Below are 25,079 nucleotides of genomic sequence, written 5' to 3'. Positions count from 1 at the left end.
TTCTGGGCAGGGGGTTGGTGGAATTGCTTAAATGGGTGCCACCCAGCACCTTCAACAGGAAAGAAAGTGGTTGATAACGTTTTGCATTCACTAACCCCAAATGCATTTGTGCCCTTGTGTGTAAATTGAAATGGTCTAGTTATCCGTTTCTCTGTGCATAGTTCTTACAAAGCTGTGACCTGGTTTCTTGCCTTTGCTGTTCAGTATTGCTGTGCATCTCTCCTCAAGCCTTTCAGAAGCCTGACTTTCTTTCTTCTTCTTCTTGTCCACTCCCCCGAGCAGGGCGCGATGAAGGGCGACGGCGACTGGGTCACAGAGAAGGTGATCAAAATTCCCTACAAGAAGGTGGAAGGATGGTCTCTCCCTGAAATGCCAAGTGGGTACTGCTTCTCCTACCACCCAGGATCTTCAGAATGTGTTTATTAAATGTCATTAGCCCCTGGGGGATGTTATTGGCTTCATCTAAAACAATCAGAATGTTACTGATTACTTCCAAACACCGACTTCAGGGACAGCTGAACAGAATATCATTGCCTACACTATTTCATGGCAAAGGGCTGGAGTAGCCTTCTAGATCGCAGGAGGGGCCATTATCACTTGCAATAACGCCGGGCCCTTCCCCTTCTTATTGTAGGCAGGGCTCCTGATTGGAAGAGCAGTAAAAGGGACCTCAGCACTCCACTATGTACATGAAATGCGATGGTAGTGGACTGGCTCCTGGAGTCCTCCCTCGGCGGTACTGTTGGCTCCTATTCGGGCTGAGGCATGCTACTCCCTGCACAAGAGAGCGCCTTGCCTGGCATGAGCATGCTCTTAGAAGGCCTGATTGGGCTCCCAGTTGCACTGGAAACGGTTCTTGGTTGGTGCAATTTCCACGTTTCGAGATATTAGCAACACGTTGCCTGGCCACAGAAATGTGTAAGGTTTAGTTGGGGACTGGTGACTAGAGAGCCAGTATGTTTTGCTTCTTTAATGTAACTGCATGTGTATAGTTCATAGGATTTTCGTGTATACATTCTTTGGCTAGAGATTTGCTACCACTCCGAAATTTCTAAAATTCCACTGTCTAATCGCAGAAATATGAGTAGGGCACCCTCAGGCCTCTTACCACGGAGACCCTGTAGTTCTACTCATACAATCAGATTTGAAGGGAACGCAACGTGGCAATGGGAGATTTTCATTTTTATTAAGTGAAAGGCAAAACAATCATGTTTGAAACAAACATGAGTAGGGGTTGTTAAACTAGTGACGCTTTCCTGCTTGTTGCTGCAGGCTTGGTGGCCTTCTTATAATATGATAGGCCATTTATGACACGCTTAATACCCAGAGGTTTCTAAGCGCAGACCCGGGGATCGAACCTGTGTGACTCCGTGTTGTCTTGCTTCCAAGGCGAGCACGTTGCCCCTGACCTAAAAACTCGTGCTAAAAACTAAAAACTGAGCTAAAACGAATGCTCTTCCACTACTCTCTCCTTTCTTCCAGTACTCTCCTCCTGTAGTAATATGCCTTGCAGGACTCCCTCCTGGTTGCTGGAGAATGGGATATGTGCTTCTACTCTCCACTGTATCCTGAGTATCCTTCCGCAACTCCCGGGCTCCTCTATTATTCCCTCTGTGGGGTGAGGGCAGTGGTTGCCACTACATTTTACTGGTTGGGGAAAGAATAGGATGTTTCCACTTCTCCCCTTTGTCAGACATCTATCCCAGGTTCTTTTTAGTCATCTGAACTGGTTGGGGCACATGGGCAGTGTGTGAAGGTTTAAATGCTTTGGGTTTATGGACTGGCTGTGAAGATTGGTGTTAGATGTAAAGAAAGTGGGAAGTATGTTGTCCCACAGGCACAGAATGAGAGGCTCCTGAGGCATTTGACTATGCAAGGCTTTTGGGATGTAGGGACAGACAATGAGGCACAGTTAGGGCACGTGGACAGGCAGTGTCAGGGCTTGGGCTACAATAACCAAATCCTAGGTGGCTGACTAGGGGGTCACCAGCAAAGGGCGAGCAAGGGGACCCTTCTAGCATTGAAAACCGCAATTCTGGCCACATTCTGAGGAGCGCCAAAAGGCACTTTCCCTGGGGCAGCAGAAATCACTGCACCAGCCCTGGGCAGTGTTATGAGCGTTGGCCACATACATTGGCAGGAGCTATGGGTATATGGACGGACTGTGAGCAGCTTGCTTGGACATGGTTAGTCTGTCCGCACGGAGGTGGTAGGCCTTTGTCCTTAACTCTATATGTTTTACTTGCTGAAGTGTGCGATATGAGAAGTGAAGTCTTTCTTGCTGTGCCTTTGCTCTCCCTTGCTGGGCAGGGTTATGATTGATGCCACTAAAAAAAACCTCTATGAACGGTTCCACGTTGCTTTGCCGACACCAGTTTCACATTTTTTATTTGGGGGGGGGGGTTCTCCTGCTGCTTTGGGGGGGTGGGTTCGCCATAAACCCACTTCCCTATATTATAACCTCTACCCCAACACCCTCCCCCACTCCTTTTAACCCCGTACCCGCACCACCATATATTTCTATTCGTTTTTTCGGAGTAATTTCTTCAGAGAAAATTATTCAAATAATCTGGTGTCGGCAAAAGAACGCGATATGCTATAAACAATAATGAAATACTGCAATGATTCCTGGGAAGGCACTACCATTCATGAATGGGGTTAAAATTATCTTTCAGGGTCTTAGAGTCTTTCTTCTCCCTCCATTAGGCCTCATCACCAGTCTCGTGTTCTCGCTGGATGATCGCTTTCTATACTTAAGCAACTGGTACCATGGGGATGTGCGCCAATATGATATGACCAACACGAGCAAGCCCAAGTTGGTTGGACAGGTGAGTATCTGCCTCATCACTGGATACTTGAACTTAGGAACTATTATTTCTGTCTGGGTTTGGGTAGCAAAGAATAAGCTGCATGTGAGACTCTCTGCTTCAAGAAGGATGGTATGGCTGTGGTACACCTGGCTCGGGAATGTGTCAGGTGAGTCAGAGCATGAAAGGCAGTATGGTGGGGTGGAAGGCTGGTATGGTGGGGTGGAGCTTCTCTAATGTCGGGTGGAGTGACGTCTGAGAGGCCAATGGGCTGAGATGGACCCATTTGTGGTGGACATGTTAGTATGGGAGGCTTTCTGAAGTGCCTGATCCACTTCCACTGAACTTTCAAGTGTCGCAAATTAAGCTTATATAGCAACAGGCTCAAAGTACCTGTTTTCTAGAAGCTTGTACCGGCATTCAGAAGATTGCAACATTAATTGTTGTCGAGAAATATCTCTGGGTCTGCAATAATTTTTGGGGCTCATGCCCAAACCCTCAGCCGTGCTCTGCACACCCTAGCCGTACAAACCATGCCAGGCTCTGCATCTCCTAATCCTAGCTCCGCAACCCCTCGGCCATACTTTGCACACGCTGTGCAAGCACGTCTCACCAATTCTCTGCACACCCTCTGAGATACTCATTTGTGATGGGGAGAACATGTTTGCGCTGGTGGAGCGGGTTCAATCAGAGGGAAACTCGGCAAGCATAACAGGTCTTTGTGTTGATTGACTCGCAGAGGAAGAAAAAGTGGCGTGTTTGTGTGGACAGGGGGCTACAAGAAAGAGAATAGTGTACCTTCTACTTTGGTGTTTCCTGCCAGTGTTTGGTGACTGGACGTCACAGGCTGCTTACAATATATACATCTCTTACCCCTACGTTCAAATAGTCCAGGGTTCAAAGCAAGGAGAGGTCAGGAGCAGGAGGAATGTAAGGAGCCTGAGAGGCCACCTGCAGCGAACCATCAGGATTACTACTAATTTCAAACACTGGGCCTCTCAGAAGCGGTCTTCCCTGCTCCAGCACTACTGGCCTTTCAGAGGTACTTGGATGCCTGTCAGGATATATGGCTTCCTTACTTTGCTAAGTGTCCCAAAAGTTCTCCCCTTAGCAGTGGCTCTCCTTCTGTTATTTATTTTCCTTTTTTGGGGGGGGGCAAGGGGCTCTCCCTCTTTGTTCTTTTACTGAGGATATGGTGCCCTGCTCACCCTTCTGCACCCAGGGATATAGTACCCTTCGGACTCTCCCAGGGATATAGTGCCCTGCTCACTAATCTGCATCCATGGATATAGTACCCTGCTGACTCTCCCAGGGATATAGTGCCCTGCTCACTAATCTGCATCCACGGATATAGTGCACTGCTCACTCTCTCTCTCTCTTCACTGTAGCATAACTCTCTTTTGGGTACACAGGGCTTTCCCCTTTTCTAGAGCCAAAGTCACTCTCTCTTACTACCTCTCACCCCTCCCTTCTCAGATGTCTGGGGTCTCCTACTTTTGGTGTCAAGAAACTTTCCTCATCTTACTGAACATCCATCCTTTGAGGCTCAGGGGGGGTCCTGCCTCCCTGACTGGAGCAAACCTCGCTCTTCCTAAATTACTGGCCTTCCGCAAGGCACCAAAGACTTCTGTTGACCCCTCTCATGATAGGTTCCTTTGTGAAATGTGCCTTTATAAATACAAGAAATGTCCACACAATTGGGCATACATTTTACTTGTGGATTGTCTGAAGGCACAGCCATCTGTCCTAAAGCTCCCCTTATAGAGAAATGCACCCACCTTTCAATCTCGAGTTGCCATTGAGGGATAAATTAGAATGTTATCAGCGCAATTTGCAAACCACTGTATCCCATACTGCCTGAACAATATACACAAATGGTTGTTTGAAAACAACCTTTGCCTAACAGTAACAAGGCTGCAATCCAAGCAACCAGCTACCATATCCAGACTACACTACAAACCATCAACCAACCTGGGTGACCAACCCATTGAGGCAGATAAACAAACAATTCTAAATCGAATCCTGCAAATGAAACATATATTCACCAGTCTGATCAATGCACTCATCGGGGATGCCCACTTTCAGTTACTCCTGTCATACAATTTCTCCTTTCCTTATGATTTGTAAAATTGATATGGTTAGATCAATAATAATGTGCTGTTTGCAAGAGTCTTTATTGTGATAAATCACTGATCACGCCCAGAGAACAGATCTAGGCAGTCTTTAATCTCTGTGATTTGGTCTCATAAAAATATATGCCCAATGAAGGTGGGATCACCATCATCTTGTTGTGAGCAGGTGTGCAGCGAGGTTGCAGAGCAAGAGGCAGTACCGGTGAAAACAGGAGAAAATCTAAAAATGCTGTCTTGTTTCTTGTGCTTCTGGGTCAAATCACAAGGCTGATTGGATGTCTGATAGGATATCTGGTGAAGAAGAAAGCAAGATTAACCCCAGGAAAACGGGTAACACATATTGCTGTCAGGAGCAATGTCAGACAGACACAAATTTGTAGTTTATTCAATGTTTGCCATTTTATTAAAAGAAAAAAGGGTGAGATAAACACCTACCTTTCCCTATCCTAACGAGAATGTTCATACCTAGCAAACTAAAAACTAAAGAAAGATTACCTGGTGCCCAAAAGTATCTGACCCTCACACTTATACATATAACCAAAGTGTAAAAGATACATTTGTCTGTCTTCCGGTCAACAAAACAGTGCAAAGGTTCAATCTCATCATTCTTAGAAAGTACTCCTTGTGACCAGGGTTGGGCTCCCTTCCCTTGGATCAATTCAGCAATACCTCTGGAAAGGTTCTGATTCAACAAAGTTATGTTCAGATGAACACAAAATGTATTTTCCATCCAATAAGTTCTTCCACTCGGTAAAGCAAATGTCTCTTCCACAAAACACCTGTTCAAAAACCAAAGCAACTGTTTTCCTTCACACAATATCCTTCTTGGTTAGGCAAATGTTTCTTTTACAAACACTAGTTCATAAACCAAAGCAGATATTAGAATATCACAGCTTTTATTCTAATGGAATACTTTTGTCAGGATAGCACAGTAACTCTCTTTGGTAATGCAAAAGTTTGTCAGGATGATAAAGTTATCAAAGTCTTTCTATAACACCTTTTACCAAAACCACCTTTCTTCAAAGCAACTGTCTCTTTCCTGGCCTGCCAGGACTAACTACAAGTGATCCCTTTCCTGGTTTACTCTCCTGCCAGGAAGAAAGAAAAATCATACTACTATAGTTGGTCTCTCCTGTTAGTGCCAATATTTGTTCTAATATTTTCCACAACAGTATACCATGTGAGGAGGGTTGAACAATGGTTGCCTATCCTTAGAGTCCCTTGTCTGTTGGCAATATGGGTTACAGATTTCCCCAAACCGGTGTCTCAGAAAGGAGAATTGCACCCTTGTTGCCCTTTTATTTCTTTTGTACAGTCTCTGTGCTGGCAATGTGGGTTACAATTTCCCTAAGTTGACATCTCATAAATGGAGAGTTGTGCTCTTTTTGCCCTCTTACTTCGGTATAACCTTTTGGCTATTGTCAATGTGGGTTACTGGTTTCACCAAGTTGACATTTCATTAATGGAGAATTGCGCCCCTGTTGCCCTCTTGCTTGTTCTTTCTGGCCTCTTGGCTGTTGGCAATGTGGGTTACAGATTTCCCCAAGTTGACGTTTTATAAATGAAGAATTACGCCCTTTTTGCCTTCTTATTCTACGTGTTATGTATCCAAAAATGTTTAGCCTTAATAAATGTTCTACTCAGAGTGTCCCGGGGTTACCTTCTCTTGCAGGCCAACTCACCGGCTTCGTTCTGCATCTCTGCATTACTCACTGCTGCTGCAGCGGACCCTCTGCGGGTTGGTAGTCCGGTTGACAGCTCTTCCGCACCTGCCACCGTCTGCACGGCCCATCTCTTGAGCCCCACCGGCTTGTTTGGGTCTCTGTGTCCTCCAGCAAAGCTGGACTTCCCATCCCGCTGCTCAACACGACTCTGCTTCCTACTGTGCGTACCCTGAAAAGTTGCATGCCTTCTCTTCCCACGTTGGCTTCTGCTGGTGCCCGCACTCCTGCTGCAGCTCTGACCGCTTCGGTCTCTCTCCTTGCTGCTTCTGCCTCTGCTACTCCTTCCCACATCAGTGATCCATTTTCAGGTTTAAATGTCCAGCACAGGTGCCTTGCCTCAAAACAACTGGATCGCACATTCCCTTCAGTAACACCTTTGATCCTCATTGATTCCTGTCCCTCTTGCTCGTCCCAGTACCACAGGCATTATGGATCTTGAAGTCCATAATGGGTTTGAGTCTTTTATGTTAATTCATTTCTGTTTGATTGTTGAACTGGATTTCTATCAGAGTTAGGAGATGTTATATGAATGATAGGTGACTTTTAACCTTAGGGCTAGGATTACTACCCAAAACAGAATCATAGTAGTTAGAGAAGGTTACATCTGATTCAGACACTCCCAAGGTATACAACTTATTCTGTCTAAGTAACTTTCTAGAGAAGGTTCTTTGGGTTTTCTCACGAGAGGGACTTGTACAATAACAGCATGCCATCATAAATCTGGGAATTGTAAGACTCTCATCCTCACAAGAAGATGAATACTGTGCCTCTCCCAAAAGAGACAGCTATCTCGTCCCATGTGATCCTCCCTCATGATACCACCCCCAGGGTTAGGATCAGGTAGCGGCTGCCTTCCCCAGGACACATAGGAGGAGACCTTAGACTGGGGTTCAGTTATGACTCTGCAGGATTCATTACAGAGTCTAACCTGTAGTCAAGTCCAACCAGCTGCTCCTCTAGTCGGAGGGGTGAGCGACCTGAGGAGAGTGAAAAAGAAGAAAGTGAAGATCACAATCTGTGCATGGAAGAGAGGCCAAGCCTGCAGATTTGCACTAAAAGAAAGAAGGGCCTGAATCACCTTCATGATAAATAAAACACCTAAGGGAGATACTTGCTGGATCAGTGCTGCAGGCTTTGATATGGAGTCTGAGAATGAAGTGAGAAAACCACTTGTCTGGAGATACTCCTTCTCTATACTGGGAAACTGAGCTGTAGCAAAGAACCCTCAATCTCAGAAAATAAAACTGCTACTCAACCCACATCTCATCAACCTTCTTGCTTCAAGTTTTATCAGCCCTTAGTCAAGGCTTTCACGGAGTGACTGAGAAAAATAAAGATAGCCAACCTAGCTTAAATCGTCTACCCTTCGCTGTCGTCTGACAAGAAGCAAAGCTAAAACTCCCCCAGATCCAATAGAATTAGAGAGTGAAGGAAGCTCGTGGCCAATCAGATCTCCAGAGTATGTTGCTTCAGCTCAAATATGCCTGTAGGAAAGTCTTAATTTTCCATATTCGGGGTCAAAGCATTCATATCATCTCTTGTAATCACTTCTGAACTTCATACCCTTCATATAGTTTTCCATCTCCCTTTATAGTATGCTTTGTATGCCAGCGGTTTGCCAGAATGCAGCATCCAATCTCTGCACCTACAGTCTTTTAGTTCTGGGAATTGTAGTTCAAGTACCAAGTATCTAAGAAACAGAGCTCTTCTTCACTCTGAGTTTTTATGGGCTGCTTTGGCACTTTTATTACATTTGCCGCAATGCAGCATCATGCCCAACTCTTGTTGTCATACCTCTAGACTACTGGACTTCTCCTACTCCTGCATGCTCCTCCTTGGGTTTACTTGAAAACTTCCCACATCAGTCTCTTCCTACTGTATACTGCTCTGCTCTCCAGCTATCCACCCTATCTCTCCAGCTCTTGCAGGACCTTTTCTGTTGATGTTTCCACGTTCCCTTACTCCTCAGATGACCGGTTCCTAGATTCTCTGGAAAATTCATGCCGCTGCCTCCAACACTCAGCACCCCTCCGAAAACCTGGTTGCTGTGGTTTGGCTGGATGCAGGTGTCTTACTGTACCAAACTCGGAGAGCCTCCTGCTCACTGAGCTCTCTGTGGGTTGTTCTTCAGGCTACTTGTCCTCTGCTGTCATTCTCTTCTCCTACATCTCATGACTTGGACCCATTGGTCCACTTGCCTTTGGCTCCTCCTTAAGTTCCAGCATTCTCAATTTCTGACTAGTGACAGAGACGAGTGAGAGGTATCCTTAAAAGCTTGAGCTGCCCCCCCTGGGCATCATTGCCTTTTATTGATGGAGCAAATTGGTCGCACTGTGAAATTTTCCCCATTTATCTCAGATGTTTGGCTGTGCTTCTGCTTCCAACTGGGTTTGCACGCAACAGGTACATTCATTGTTGTGTGTAATTTTGATGTTGTAGGCACACTTAATAACAGACTAGAATTTAAGGTCATTGAGAAGTATGAAAGGGTGTTTATAGTCTCATTGACATGCTGCAAACCTGAAAGTATGTGAGCCTGAGAAGGACTGTGAATTATTAAAAGCTTGGAAAGGTGTTGAGCTAGCAGCTAGAGGCTGGTGATATCAAGGAAGGACCAAAGAGGTGAAAGAACAGACCTGAGAAAGTAATTAATCCTGACAAAGTGAGGAGAAACATTAGTGTAGGTGAGAAATTAGGTGTTTTAAAATAATAAAGAATGCCACTTTGTGGCAAGTGGTGGTAGTAGTAAAACAAGACAATGGGCCTCATTACGAGTCCGGCGGTAGCCATGCCGGAAAAACCGACAGGCTGCCGCCGGACTCGTGGGGATTTACCAGCTCTGGACTTGCTGGAATCACCGGGGCATTACAGCCCTGGTGGTCCGGTAATCCCGGAGCCGGCATTCCGTTACTACCCATTCCCGTGGAGCCCCACAGGAATGGGGGCAGTGGAAACACTGGCACCATGCTGTAATTGTGCTGGTGTTTCCAGGTCCGTGTGCGGCCGGTGGCGTTACGCCCGCCAAGTCAGACCTGGTGGGTGTAACACCACACGGCCACATAACTCGGAGTTAGCCGGTATGGAAAATGGTGCCAGTACGGTTTTACCGGCACCGGTAAATCCAGACCGGCTAACTCGTAATGAGGCCCAATTACTTTCTCTCAAATCCCAGAGCAAGCTACTATTTAGTGAATTGCTTATTATGATGGCACATGAGCCCAGACTCCCAAAGAGAACTACTTAGGACCACCAAGAATTACTAGATGTGAAAGCATTATATGCTGGGATATTGAGTAACAAAAGCCCAAAAGAACCTAAAACTGATCCTGAATTGAAGAATGGCTTGCAAAGGACAGCCCTGACCACCCCCACAGCTATTTAAATATATATCTTTTTACAGCCTTATTACACAGTATAACCATTAAGAGATAAAAAAAATACTAAACTGTGACACTGGTATTGTTCGCTGACTGGTTATTGGGTTCCCCTGATGGGTTCTAACCAGAGGCCTCATCAGGAATGTGAATGCAACTGGTTGTCTTCTAAATAGTCTCTAACTGGCTGTAAATACCCCTCTGATTTATGGTAGATACCAAATTGAAATTTGGGTAAAATTGGTGCAGCGGTGGATGCTCTTCTGCAGAGTATCCTATTGCAATCCAGTACAGTGTACTGCAGGTGGGCCTAATTGCCCACGTGAAGGCAATTGTAATACAAATGGTAACATGCTGAGGGGTCTGCTCTCCTGCACTGATTGTTGTCAGACAGGCGAGAGAGCCAGCTTTGCATGGTCAAAATAGATCACATGGATTAGCCTTTTGAGGCCGTTTCCTGACTGGCACTAGTTGCTGGGTCATTTCAGATTCCAATGCAAAAGGTTTCATTGGGCTTTGACTGGCAATATAGTTTCCAAACCAAATCCTGGGAACACGGAGGCAAAGTTTCAATGTGGCAGCCGCCATTCATAGCCACCAAAATGTTTGAATTGATTCTTATCAATGATTAGAAGCTTAGCTTTTCCACTTCAGCTGAAAATATACTGTGAACTTATTTAATTTCAGTAAGTCTCTAAGACACTAACAGGATGCCTTGACTGAAGGACTGCAGGGAAGCTCTGTCATATTTACTGGACTGGGACCCTGCATTGTTCCTTTGTTCCCTTAACTCTGTTGAACTAATGAAATTGCGTGCTCTTGTGACTCCCTGACTCCCAAGAAGCTTCAATGTTTGAATATGTGAAAACACACTGAGCTAATGATACAAGGGCTCAACACAAGGAACCAGTCAGAGCAGCAGATTGTGTTATTTATCTATTTGAATTCATGTTTAACGCTGGCCCTACCCAGAGGGTCTCAGAGCACCTTACATCGTTCAAATATCAAAAAGGTGGGAGTTGAAAAATTAAGCTACAAAATGTTTTTAGGATAGACACATGATCGCAGTGCAGGAGGGCAGGGTTATGTGTGGGGACACAGGTATGTATTGAGGCTCTTTCTGAAAGTGGTGATTGAGGGAGCAGTGTGTATGTGGAGATGTAGGATGTTCCATGCCCGGGGTGGCCAGTGTGTAAATGTTTGTTTTTGTGTGCATGGCATGTGAGTTTGCAGAGTGTGATGTGTAAAAAGTGTTGCTTGGTTTGTCTGGTGTTTGTGTTTTGTGTGGGTGATGAGTTTGAGCTTGTCATGAAATTAAGATGGCGTTTTGACGTGGATGGTTTTAAATACAAGGCAGAGTCCTTTGAAGGCAATTATCTAGGGTGTGGGGTGCCAGTGAAGCTGTGCAAGAATGAGGGCAATGTGTTAATGTTTGGGTAGGTGGAGGATGAGTCCGGCTGCTGTCTTTTGTATAGCTTGCAGGGGATAAGGGTGTTGTTGGGGAGTCCAATGATGAGAGCATTTCCGTAGTCCAGCTTAGTGAGAACCAGTGTTGGACTGCAGTGCGGAAGTCTTCAGGAGGAAGGAAATGTCTGATTTTGCATAGGTGTAGTTTTTTTAAAATTTTTAATTAAAAGTTTTTTATTAGTTTGATAAACAAACTGTTACAACATAAGTTTCATCTATACAAAATGGAATAAAAATTGAGGAGAATATTTCCTCTAAAACATGAAGTTTCATTCCATTTGAAGTAATTACGAATTTCAATCCATGTCAATACGCTTAAAAGTATTTCTCAACACTATAACAAATTGTTTGTCTTCAAAACAATTTCAATAACAAAGTAATATTTATAAACAATTCTTGTACTCACTATACATAATGAATACTAAAGACTTTACCGTATAAAGGTAGGTTATACATCATTAATCAATGCACAATTAAGAAGAGATTGTTTCAAGAACATCCTATCTTATTTCACATTCACCAAGTATTTGGCGTCTAATTCTTGTTCCAGAATAACCAAAAATGTGGTCAATGCTAAGTTCACTTTGGGCGAAACACCCCACATGAATGTTTTCCAACACCATTCCCTCCAGTTCAGAGTGGTTCCAAGAAGTTGGGTCCCAAACATTTCAGAGAGCAATACCTCGAAGAATTGACATTCCAATATTAAATGCTTGAGTGTTTCATTGATCGTGCCATCACTGCAAAAACGACATAATAATGTGCCGTTTGAGTCACAATCCTTTTTCCATACTGCAATTTTTTCTAAAGTGTGTAATTGATTAAGCTTAAATCTTAAGTATAGGTTGCGTAATTTTCTAGATGGAAATTTCAGCAAATATGGTCTGCGCGGTGTCCTAGCTGCAGCAAAGGTCAATGCTTCTGAATACGATTTTGTAGTGTGCATTTCATTCAAGGTTTTTGCCCAGTCAAGCTCAAATAAACGTTTTTTCACATATGCACAATGAAATTCAAGATCTATAGGTTTTGGTGCAAGTTGATCGAGAATATTGGTCATCCGCTGTAGGAACATTCCAACCGAGACTGGATTTCTAGTGCGAAGCATAATACAGAAGTCCTCGTATAGCAAGTTTGCTGGTGGATATAATATTTTTGCGAGATTGGATAACTGTCTCCACTGGTATCTGGCTGATAAGGCAGTCAGACCAAGCTCTTGTCTTAAAATGCAATTTGGAAGTGATTTGGGCATTCCTAAAGTGGTCTTCCATAAAATACCCTGGATCTGATCAAAAATTCCCTCAATATCCAGCAAACATAAGTCCAGCCCATACAACAGAATGGCTTCGACTTTTAAGAGGTACAATTAAAATAATGGTCCCATTGAGAATTTGCAAAATTTCGCATATACTATCCTCATCTGAGAACCAAGTACAGGAATCTTTGAATTTAGATTTTTCCTCCATAGTTTTTTTGAATTAGAGTCAGAAACGTCATAACCCAGATATTTTAAATTTGAGGCAATATTTATTTCATGACTATCAATGGACCATTTCACAGAATACTTCTTCTTTTTCAAGTTTTTAAATATTAATATATTTGATTTATTCGCATTACACTGGAGATTGTGTTTGAATAAGTATTCCGAGAAAATGTCACATTTTTTCTGAAGGCCATATGGAGTTTGATCAAAAATCAACACGTCATCAGCAAATGCCATCCATTGTAATCTAAGATGCCCAAGCTTAGCAGGATAGCAAATTTCATTGTGCCAGATTTGTTCTATGTCACAGAGGTAGAGGTTAAACAGGGTGGCCGCCAGATTGCAGCCCTGTTTAACCCCCACCTCGGTGGCAATCGGTTGTGTAGTAGCCCCAGTGCCATCAATTCGTACCATATAGCAGGTATACTGGTGTAATTTTGCAATCATTCATGTGAGATGAGAAGGGATACCTATACTCTCGAGCTTTCCCCACAGGATAGAACGAATCACACAGTCAAAGGCGGCGGAAAGATCAACTGATAACATGTATAAGGTGGCCACTTTAGGCAATTTTGTTTGCTTAAGAATGTGGGCTAGGACAGTTGCATTTAGTGCGGTGCCCATACCTGCACGAAAGCCAATCTGAAATCTCGATAAGATAGCATTTTTCTGAATGTATGCTTTAAGTTCTTGAAGTAGTAAGATGGCAAATGCTTTGGCCCCTGCATCAAAGAGCGCAATCGGCCGAAAGGTGTTAGGTTCATTTTTTGGCCCTTTTTTATAAATGAGCACATTGATTGATTTAAGCCATGAGCTGGGCATTGCCATAGTTATGCAAATCTCATCATATTGTATTTTCAGCATTGGCCCCCACAGTTCAGGGTTAGATTTTAGAGCACAAGGCGGGACACAGTCGTGCCCAGGAGCTTTTGAGTTATTTAGTTTGTTGATTCCCCATATTATATCCTCCAATGACCAGCCCTTTAAGCCTTTCATATCCTCCTCACAAGTCTTGTATTTATGATTCTCAAATCTCTTGGGAAGCGCAAATTTGGTCTTAAAATATAAAGTCCAGGCTTCTTCAGAGATATTAGAGGATTGTTTACATCTTACTATGGCATCATCACCCCTTAGTAGAGCCCAAGTTGATCGTCTGTCGTTCCGACATACACTCTTAATCATTTCCTGGTTGGTGTAATTGTGTAAAAACCTTCTATGATTCTTAATACTATTATGACATTTGTTTACAATTTTTTTTTAAAGTTTGATATTCTGATTCTTTGAGCTGACACCGTTTGAGAGTCCTAACATCAGCATTCTTTTTATTAATCAATGTTCTAATCGTATTGGTGGTTAAGTGTGTTTGATTCTCTGCTTTATTATGTTGCTTGTATATGTACACCAAATCAATAATTGCAGCCTTAATGATTTGCACGATTTCACCAGAGGTAAACAAGTTGATATCACCAGTAATACATAAATTTGTCATTTCATTAAGACGCCTTGCGATAATCACATTTAGTTTTGTACATATCAGTAGATTCCACCTCAGAGAGGCCCCTGGCCAATCCCCTTCAATGAATATATGCGTACGGTCACTTTCTAGAGTTGGAATCGGTATTTGAATTTGTAGCTGTCGTAATACATGATAACTAATGTCCAAAATAGTGCTTTCAACTTCGCTAGATAACATTGCTAGTTCATTTGTCATTGCAATATAATCAATGCAAGAAGTCATAAGATTTTGTTTCCAAGTGTAGCCACAACCTTTGCAATTAAATGGAATTAGTGCAATGTCCCACTGACTCAAAAAATTGTAAATTGATTCACCTCTCCTGAATGCAGGAGATACATTGTCCTTCCTATATGAGTTCGCTACTGGATTGGTATACCTTGTACAATCTGCATTAAAGTCCCCACCCAAGATTACATTCAGGATACATGGGAAATACCTCACAAAATAAGTTTTGCAAATTTTCCAGAAAAGTGTCGATAGACATCTGAAGGGGATTAAAGTATATCGATATTATTGAGAAAATTTCACAGTTACCTGTTCCCATCTTCATAATTACAGCCACAAATCCCTGAGTTTTGTGAGTCATTAAGATAGAGAATTGAAGTCTGTTACTAATAAAGACCGCAATCACCCCTGACGGTCTCCCTTTTGCACCAACTTTCGCTTCCATTTGAAAGGAAGTAAAACTATTGAGCTTAATTTGCTTATTTGACATTGTTTCTTGGCACAAGATAATGTCATAGTCTGGCGGGTCAGGAAAGCTTTTTGCCCAAGTTAATAGATTCCTGCTTCCGCACGAGTTCCACGACATCACTCTGAGCCCAATATAGCTACTATAAGGGCACTATTTTTTGTTCTTCCTAAGCATTTAGCATCACTGACAGACAAGACCAATCTTTTGTGGTAGCGGAAATGGCTGCAAGTTGTGATATTACTGAAGCCTCTAAATTTTGTAGAAAATTAGTATCAAGTGACGCAATCTTAGGAGTCTGTGTAGCTACAATAGGAGTTTCATTGAACATCTTAGCTTCATCAATTGAGGTTAGGGAATGCACGGCTAATCCTAGCATTTTTAGTTCCCTTTTATGAGCCCAAATTAATTCGGCAATTATTGTTGACTGCAATTGCAGTACCATTCTATAATTGTTAATGGGAGGAAGTGTAATCCACATAATGTCACTAGAAACTAGAGTTCTAAGTGCTGGAATTTTCTGAAATGTGTGAAGCATAAAAGATCTGTTTAAACTCTTTTCTCCGTTTATTTCAGGCGCACTGATCCATCCTAGGATAGAAGAAACCTGTTTAAGTTTAACGGAATCTTCTTCGTTGGCTAATTTCCTTTCATCGTTCATTGATGTAGCATCCACCTTAGTCTCTGACATTTGGTGTGCGTCGAAAGTCGGTTTCTTGGTGTATTTATAGGGAGAGACAGATTTATTTTTGTCAGTTAACTCCTCTCAGTCTGGATAGTCATTGGATGGATGATGCTGTTGGTTAGAAGAGCGTTCCATTAAATCTTCCTGAGGATTTGTCGATGCGATCATCTTAACAAATGGTTTCTTGCTAGCATGATTTACGGCGTCCCCAACAGTGGAACCCGAGTGAATTAGACTTGGATTTGTTTTTTTATTCAAAGTGGGTTTGTAGAAAGTAGATAAAAATGGTTGCTGTGGGATCGTAGGAGGTAGTGCAGCTCCAGCTTGCCTTTCTTTATTTATTAGACAAGGTGCTGGTGCACTTGTGTTGTTACCCCTACTTGTATCCATAGTGGATTGAGCTTGCAATGCGATTCTACTTTCAGAAGTTAATTCTTCTACATCAGTCCCCAGGTCGATGTAAGGCGAGCTGGAAGGATTAGATTGCAGACCATCACTTGTAATATTATGCTTCTCGATTGTCACTCTCTTAATGTTCTCTTCATCCCCACTAGGCTTAGAACTTGTAATTATTGTTTTGGTTTTTTTCTGATCATTTCCCTTTTTAGCTTCAGCAGCCTTACGTGTTTTAAGTCTATTCATAGCCCGTATGAATAATCTTTTTTCTTTGCGTGAGGCAAAATATTTTTGAGGTTCAGGGTCAGCATTCTCCTTCTTCAACACTTGAGCATCAATCCATTCGAAGAAGGATGATACAGAATGGCCATTAGTGCCGAAGGACTATCTCGATGTGGGAAATTGAGCTTGTTAATTACATTATCATGGGGTATAGTTGGTGAGATAGAATCTCCCTCATTTACTTGATTGAAGAATAGCAGTTGCTCAATTTTTTCGGCATGAGCGGCCACAGTCTGACAAAGCTGAGAATATGGAAGAATTTGAATTGGGATAATAGGTTTTGGTGCATTAAGCGTTTGTGCAAATGATTGGGGAAATTGGAAAACTTGAGGTTGTTCTAGCGAGCTAATCGCTTGAGGTTGTTCTACAGTGCTGATCACCGGCTCACTCAGTGTGATTGCTGAGTCTGTTTGAGTTGCTATTGAAAAACCGTTGTTCGTAGCAGAGACTGGAGCGATGCATCCTCCTTCCTTTCTATAATTCTCTGCAAAAATAAATCCCTCAAGTTTATTCAGTTTGGCTAACATCACTGCTTGAGCAGTCTTGATGTCGCGTAACTCATAATGAGTGTAATCGTGGCCGCGATCCAATAAATTTAATATGCGTGAGATCACTGGAAATGATGTTTCAAAGATTTGTAGATCCTCTGATAGAGTATTGGAGTTTGCGCTTTGTCCCAAAGAAAGCCCCATACCAGAGGAGGTAGGTTGCCCATCACTCTGTGTTTCAGGAGGGGAAGATGCAGCATGATTCACAACAGGTGAGATAGAATGTGTATCTCTCTGTATCTCAGGGGAGGAGGCTAATTGTAGCTCTTTGCCCACCAGATTTTTCATTTTGCCTTTGTTGGGCAATGTCATATTTTTGGCGGGATCTTCAATGTCCTGCTTAAATGGCACTACTGTTGTTTGGGGTTCGAAGTGCAAGTGAACTCTGTCCTTGCAACCCACTCTGGCAGTGACAGGCATTGATGGTCCAGCGGAGAGTAAGACCCTCTTTTCTAATTCAATCAGAACAGCAGGAGCCACGATAGATACATCAGAGGGGGAACCCGTAGGAATCTCTTCTATAGCACCAAGAGTGGTGCTGTCATCTGCCTCAAGCATACTCAGGAAACTTTTTCTTAAGTTAGCTTGGGCGGTATATCCTATATCCTTTTCTACAGACATATTTTCAACTTTGTATACTGAAGCGTCAGCCCTATTGAATGTTTTTTCAGGCTGTACAGTATTCGCACTGTCTATATCATCTTTTTTACTCATGGGCTTACATACTTTAATAGAAGATAGTGTTTCAATGTGGCCGTTACGTAATCGGCTGGCCATTTCGCTTACACCACAACAAAAAAGCAAATTGCCCCACAAAGAAAATACAATTATGATGGATTTATCAACTACGAGCAAAACTTCCTAACAATGTTTATCCAACATACACCCCCACACCCACTCACCCGCTCACCAGCCAAACAGCACAACAGCACGGCACTTCCGTGCACTTCCCGGATGCGCGCGCGGATGCACACGCACGCGGGTATTGTAACGTGCATGGGAGAGAGGGGCTAGATGCCGCAGGGTGTTGCTGGAGAAAGAAGAAGAAAGTAACGTAAGTAGCGTCCTCCTTTGCGACCTACTTCGGAAAACAAAGAAAACAAATGGCAAGAGGTCCCAGTAAAGTAATTACTTGATATGGTAGTTCCTTGTCGGCGTTTCGCCGCAGCAGTGAAAGCCTGTGTTTCCTCTTGCGCATACAGTCCGCGAGCCGCGGGTAGAGCGATAATTTCAGATCACCCAATTCCAGAGCCCAGAGTCACCAGCACAACAGCACGACACTTCCGTGCACTTCCCGGATGCGCACGCACACGGGTATTGTAACGTGCCTGGGAGAGAGGGGAGAAGCTAGATGTCGCAGGGTGTTGTTGATATGGTAGTTCCTTGTCGGCGTTTCGCCGCAGCAGTGAAAGCCTGTGTTTCCTCTTGCGCATACAGTCCGTGAGCCACGGGTAGAGCGATAATTTCAGATCACACAATTCCAGAGCCCAGAGTCACCAGCACAACAGCACAGCACTTCCGTGCTCTTGCCCGATGCGCTAGGAATGTGTAGGAGGTGTAGTTGTAGATTGCATATTTTGGTGACAGCGGCTATGAGGTGTCTGAAGGAAGTGTGGAGGTCGATAGTGAAGCCAAGAGATTTAACAGGAGTGGTTACTATGGAAATGAATTACAACAGAGACATTATTTCTTCTACAATTATTGGTACCAGAGAAAGGTACACCAGGTTATCTGATGCCTCTAGTGCACAATCCTGCAAACAAAGCAATGTTCCCCTGGACGGAACAGCCCTCAATGATCCCGACTAGAAGAAAACACTTTCTGTAACCTCATTTGGTGGCCCTCCATCTTACAGTAATGTCTGGGGACCCACAACATCACCGGAACCACCACCAGAATTGAAAGGTTCCACAGCCATATCTCCTTTTGTAACAGGAGACCGGTATAGGGCCTTTGTGCAGCATTGTGGACAGCTCCACATCAGGACCAGTATCCTGTGCAACCAGTCCTCCTGAGGGAAAACTTGTGGTGGAACTTGAAAAGAGCTAATATCTGGGCTAAACATCTAGGGTCACATGCTAGTGACCATGCAAACCTCAGCAAGAACATTCACCCACAGAAATACATATTGTTATATAAACGTTATATAAACGTTCCTACCCCCATGTAACATTGGATAAATACCGTATAGAACTGTAACTTCTGAGGACATTTCTTCATTTGAACGACATGGTATGCTAATGTTCTGTCACCTAATAGCTCTTCTGTAGAAGTGCACCTTGGCTACGTTACCATACATTCCAAGGTGGACCAATGACATTTGGAAAGTGCTGCAAGCTTGCTTGGATCCGGGTGGTAATCTGGGGACTTGAAAACAAGCTCAGAACATTCTTCTCGACAATCATTTATTTACACAAATATTTCAGTTAAATGATTAAATATGTTCAATACTTCTTTTTGAATCTATCAGCTCCTGACTAGAAATAGTGTCCATGCCATGAGCGAAAGAGTGAATATTCATCTTTGCCCAGCAACGTTTTTCATGCAAAAAGCGCAACTCCATGCATGTCTTTAAAAGTTCAGCTGATTGGTCCGTTTTTTTTGTAAGAAATGATTTCATAATTATACAAATCTTTTACTCTGGCATGTTATTCTTTGTATTTAAATCAATATATTCTGCACACGGCCTTTTGTCACAATATGGGCTGATGCCCTGATGCAATGCTAATGTTGATGTGTTATTTTGTAGAGTTTTGTCTCTTTGTGTATCTTGTATTAGTCTTTTGTTTTACCTTTACCTGTGATTCTAAGTAAGTGGGCACAGCCTTTTGTCAATGGGCCTCATTACGACCCTGGCGCCCTTTTACAGCGCCGTTAACCCCTTAACGCCTGGGTCGTAATGAGGCCCAATGTCTGTTCTCCTTGTTTCTCAGAGCCTTTAGTCTGTTAATGCTGGAAAACCGAGTGTCAATCTCCTCGTTCCCATGGGGCTGACAGCTCACCATGTGCACATTTCTTTAGAGAAAGCATGATAATTGAAAATATTTATTAAGACCTGTTTATTTTAGGCTTCATCTACTGGATCCAGAAGCTTTTAATATTTAAAATGTTTTGATGGGGTCAGCTTCTCAGGATTGGCTACTTTTTCTAGAACCAACTATTGCTGTACTGTGTCCCTTTATAAATTGTTTTCCTTTAGGCACTTCAATTTGTTTTGTTTGAAACTAAGGTTATCATCATTTCCATACTTCATCTCTCCTACATAAAAACGTCCACATGGGCATATATTGAACTAAATAACACATTTACTAATGCAGGTTGCATAATGTTGACATTCAATAATCTCCTCTGTCATTGGGTGCTTCATGTCCATTCCTCTTTATTATGAAGGCAAACAGACATGTATTTTTTTCTGCGTATTTTCTTTCTTTTTATTAAAGTTTGTTTCGGGCAAAACGTCCCTAAAACGTTATACATACTAAAATTCTCAAATATTCCAGCATCTCAATATACATAATACCTATAACAATTCCAGCAAATATTTACTACCTCTCAAGAGATAAAAACCTAGTCATATATAACATTAATAATACGCAGAATTGCTCTATAGTGAAAATAAAAGAAAATGTCCCATATGTTTCACAGACTTCGATCATTACATAAACTGCTCAAAAACAAAACACATTAACAAATATGCATATTTCAATAGAACTTATCAGTTTCCTAAAATTAAGATCAATTGGGTTAATTTCAAATTAAAATGCATAAAACATATTCTAAGACAAAACTGCAAGAAAATTCAGAGTCCACAAGTCATCATGAACCCCTGTTTCTTAAATGATTGAATTTTTGTTGCACATGAGAAAGTGTTCAAGGTTCCAGCATACATTATAATGATGAGCTTACATTAGAAAGAAAAACATTTGGTCCACACTGGGCAAAATCAAGTATTCTGAGCAATAGAAGGATACTTCCTACGAGGAATCCCATACCACTTTCAAAAAAAGATAAAATACATATTCGTTACCAGAAAGACATTTGCACAATTAGAACTTAAATTATTTTTCAAGTTCCATAATGCTTGATTAATAGATGTATAATAGGGTAGTTGATTAACGCATACGCGAGTGATTAATGTGTACCTTGATGAATTATAGGCACATGCCAAATAGAACTCCTTATGTAATTGCCTATGTAAATAATGCAAATACACTTTCACTGTGCTGTTAATCAGATAGTTAAATATTAACCTAATTTCAGAGAGTTGGCTAATATAGGTCCAAATACATTTTCTTTGGTTCGGGGTGTAACTGGAATTCTTCTTTGACAGATAATGGAATAGACAACTCGATCATAAATCGGTATAGGATGACCATCTTGATTTTCCTGGACTATTCCTACTTATCAGATCACCAATCATGGTGTGTAATAATTGTTACAAGTTGAGTACCAAAGTACTATTGTAGCAAATTTAAGTTTAGTTACAAGAGATTCTACACCAGTTTAATAATGTAATCTTTCACTGGTGGTTACTATGGAAATTCCCAGCAGGCAGGGTGCATACACATTTGGGATCCACCTTCTCAATCATTAGCAATTGCACACACACCTAAACACCTTCTGCAGACCTATCACATGTGTTTCATCTGGTTCATCTCCAAAGTAAGGGCTACATCACCACTGCCACATTTGTTTGAGAATTGACGTATTCTTGCAATTGACTGGTTCATAGGATTCACTAGTTTATCTAAATGTTGATGCCAATTGTTGTCATGAAATGTAATGCCCAGATAATCAGAGGCGTTGCTAGGGAGGGCGGTGGAGGCGCTATAGCCCTGGGTCTTTTGGTTGTAGCCCTGGATAGAAGCTCAGGGGCTACAACCAAGAGGCTATAGCTAGCCCCGAGTCCTGCAAGTCCCAACATTAGCTTAGCCCCTGATCTTTTCCAGAACTAACAACACCCCTGCAGATAATCAAACTCTTGGCCTGTCGTAGGTTTTCATTTGCAACCCAAAGAATGGTCAATTTCCAGTATTTCTATTCAGAATTCTCAGCCATGACTTTTTCATGTTTATTTTCATTCATTTCTAGGACATGAATTACACACACTCATTGATTAACCTTTGCAACGCCAATGGAGTCTTTGCCATAAGAACTAAATCATTTGTGTAAGCTAGATACAGTGTAGGACAAGAAAATATATAGGATGTTCAATGCAGCCTGTAGATGACTCCCTAACCCAGTAACATATAAATTACTATATTGTAAATATGTTGCAATACATTTACCAATACACTCAAAAAGTGGTGGTCCTTACACACATAGAATTGTACATTACTAGTGAATCTATTTTTGTATTCCTTATGTGACAGTGTCCATTAAACACAGGCTGTGAGACTTGCCAGACTGCTCTGTTCACACTGTGCTTAAACAGTGTGAGCACCATCCTGCTCTGATGATGGCACCAGTTAAGAAACATGGGCCTTGAGACTGCCAAGTGGTTTAATGAATTTAAATCAGTTCACCATACAGATGCTTTCACCAAATTGTCCAGTTTCTTTCTGTTTCATATTGTACCATAGGAGATTGCTTGAGTTTAAATTTTATTGCCCATTTGTAACATCGTCCATTCTTGTGTTAAAAAATAAATTGATCACTTTGATATAAATGGAATATTTGCGCAGAAACTCAATTCTATCTTTTTATTTTTATTGGTTGTTTAGAAGAAATAAAAGTATGTTAAGAGTTAACAATCTGTTCCATTTCCAATAATACTTCTCATTTACTTTGCTTTGCCTTCAGTCTGTGTCATTTCTGTTGCTTGTGTTTAAAGGCAGTATCCTCTGAAATAATGTCTTAGTCTAAGGTATTTACTATAAGGTAATTGCAGTATGCCTCCTGGGTGTAAACTCTTTGCATGCAGAAAACTTTCCCTGTCAGAAATCCTACGGGGGGCATCATACATGTTCTAATGTAATTTGAGTGTCCAAAAAATGCATGTGTTTGACACTAATGGTCCTAGTGAATTTTATAGTTTCATGAACCAAATTATTGTTGGAAAAAATACATGCATTTTGAATATCATCCATTCTAAACAAATATCATCAGTAAATCTGTAATATTGCATTCGTTTTGTGTGTGTGCATAATTGTGGTGCTTTACTCTGGCCTGTAACGTTGGTCCCAAGCTCTTACTTGGAGATAATGCCCCAAAACGAAGGGTTTTTTGCTTAAGTAATAGCCAAAACATTACAACAAAAGTGTGATTGGCACTGAAAATCTCATGTGCTGAGGTGTATCTTAAGTGATACCGATATCTTCCTGTGGAATATTCGTGTACAGCTTCATACATCAAAGGTTAAAATGATCATATTTTATAGCATAGTTCTTTTTTAATTAAATCAGTGGTATCTTGAATGCAGGTTAGTGTTATTGTACTAATGGATTAAACATCGAGTACGTTTGGCTAGTTGTGGGAACATTACCCGCTTGAGACTAAGGGCCTCGTCACAAGTCAGGTGGTAACCCTTAAAAGTGGCGGTAATGGAATTATCACTGCCAATACCACTCTGCCGGATCATGAGTCGGCGCAAATACTGCTGACTGTAAAATCAGCCAGCACTATTTCAGCCAGCGCTATTACAGCCAGCCACACACATTGTGAACACAGCTGCATCACAAGTCCATGTTCGTCAGAATAAGCGCCAAAAACCAGCGCTAATACCGCAGAAAACACAGCGCAGTTACCTCCAGCTTAAGGTAAACAAACACAGGTGCCAGAAATGAAGCCACAGGTGCTTCCAATCCACCGCAGAGTGCTATATAAGGCACTCACCTACCCCAAACACTGTTTCGAGGGGATTGGGTCCTCTGACGTATTCCATATCTATGACATGTAATCAGCACAGCTGTGCTGCTTCAGAAAATCTTCAGCGTCTGCGTCCTGCGTCGATGACGTCGATACGCCGCCCTCGAGGACCTCTTCCGACGGCCAACGTCACTGGATGTTATAAGTAGGATGCACGATGCCCGTAGCCTCAGTTCCGTTTTTTCTGCGAACGTGTCCGCTTCGGAGATCTCGACTCTTTGGAGTTTCTGTTCTTTCTCGGTTCTTCGAACCGGTTCGTATTGTGAAGTATATTCTTCGTGAAGATGTCTACCTCGTCTTCCACCCCGCGTCCGGGCTTTAAGAAGTGCGGGGACTGTGGGTCCAAGATGTCGATGACGGACTCGCACGACGCCTGCTTCTGGTGCCTCGGGGAGGCCCGTGACATGGATGACTGTGTCGACTGCCAGTCGCTCACGTCCAAAGCCTTGCAGGAGCGTAAGAAGAAGTTGTCAGTAAGTAAGGTGTCCAAGCCACGGAAGTGGAGGTCTGCGGGGCTTTCGACGGATGATTCGAGGGGCGACGCTCTGCATCGTCGTCGGAAGTCCAGTAGGTCTCGGCCCCGGAGTCGGTCCCGCCACTCCTCTGCCTCTTCGAGGCTCTCCCGGAAGTGCCGTCATCGGTCGCCTTCCCTGTCCTCATCCAAGGACTCTGCCCGTCGGCGGTTCGCTTATCCCACCAAGCATGCGACGGCGGAGGAATGGGCTTCATTCGGGAAGAAAATGTTAGCGATTCTCGAATCGCAGGGCACTGGTCCGTCCGCGCCTCCGAGTGGGGTCGGTCGTGATCGGTCGAGAGACACTACTCGCACGCCTTCGGGCTAGGGTGGTCGGCATGATTCGCGGGAGAGGTCCCGCTCAGACAAGGGGAATCGTTCTCGTCATGCCCGATCCAGGTCCCGGTCCTCGACGCGCTCGAGACCGTGTGCACCTGTGGTGTCTTCGAGGAAGACGTCGACGCCGGTGGCGCCGAGGGGGCTCCGGTCTCGAGGCCTATGTCGACGCCATCGATGCTGTCGGCGTCGCGTTCGGCTGCGACGCTGATTCACTCGACACCCTTGACGCCTTTCGAGGCTGTTTCGACAGGGGTACC

General features: G+C 42.9%; 1 protein-coding gene across 1 annotated transcript in view; it reads left to right on the top strand.

Annotated features, from left to right (window-relative positions):
* LOC138580049 (methanethiol oxidase-like) overlaps positions 1-25,079 on the top strand; it is a 293,543-nt gene that overhangs the window by 192,360 nt on the left and 76,104 nt on the right. Inside the window, exons 8-9 of the mRNA XM_069650285.1 lie at positions 283-376; positions 2,707-2,828. Of these exons, the coding sequence (XP_069506386.1) occupies positions 283-376; positions 2,707-2,828 (216 nt within the window). The remainder of the gene's footprint in view (positions 1-282; positions 377-2,706; positions 2,829-25,079) is intronic.

This window comes from Ambystoma mexicanum, chromosome 1p, assembly GCF_040938575.1.
Source record: "Ambystoma mexicanum isolate Mex_15411 chromosome 1p, UKY_AmexF1_1, whole genome shotgun sequence".
NCBI lineage: Eukaryota > Metazoa > Chordata > Amphibia > Caudata > Ambystomatidae > Ambystoma > Ambystoma mexicanum.
Note: the sequence above shows the minus strand (reverse complement) of the source record. Positions and strands in the feature narration are given on the sequence as shown.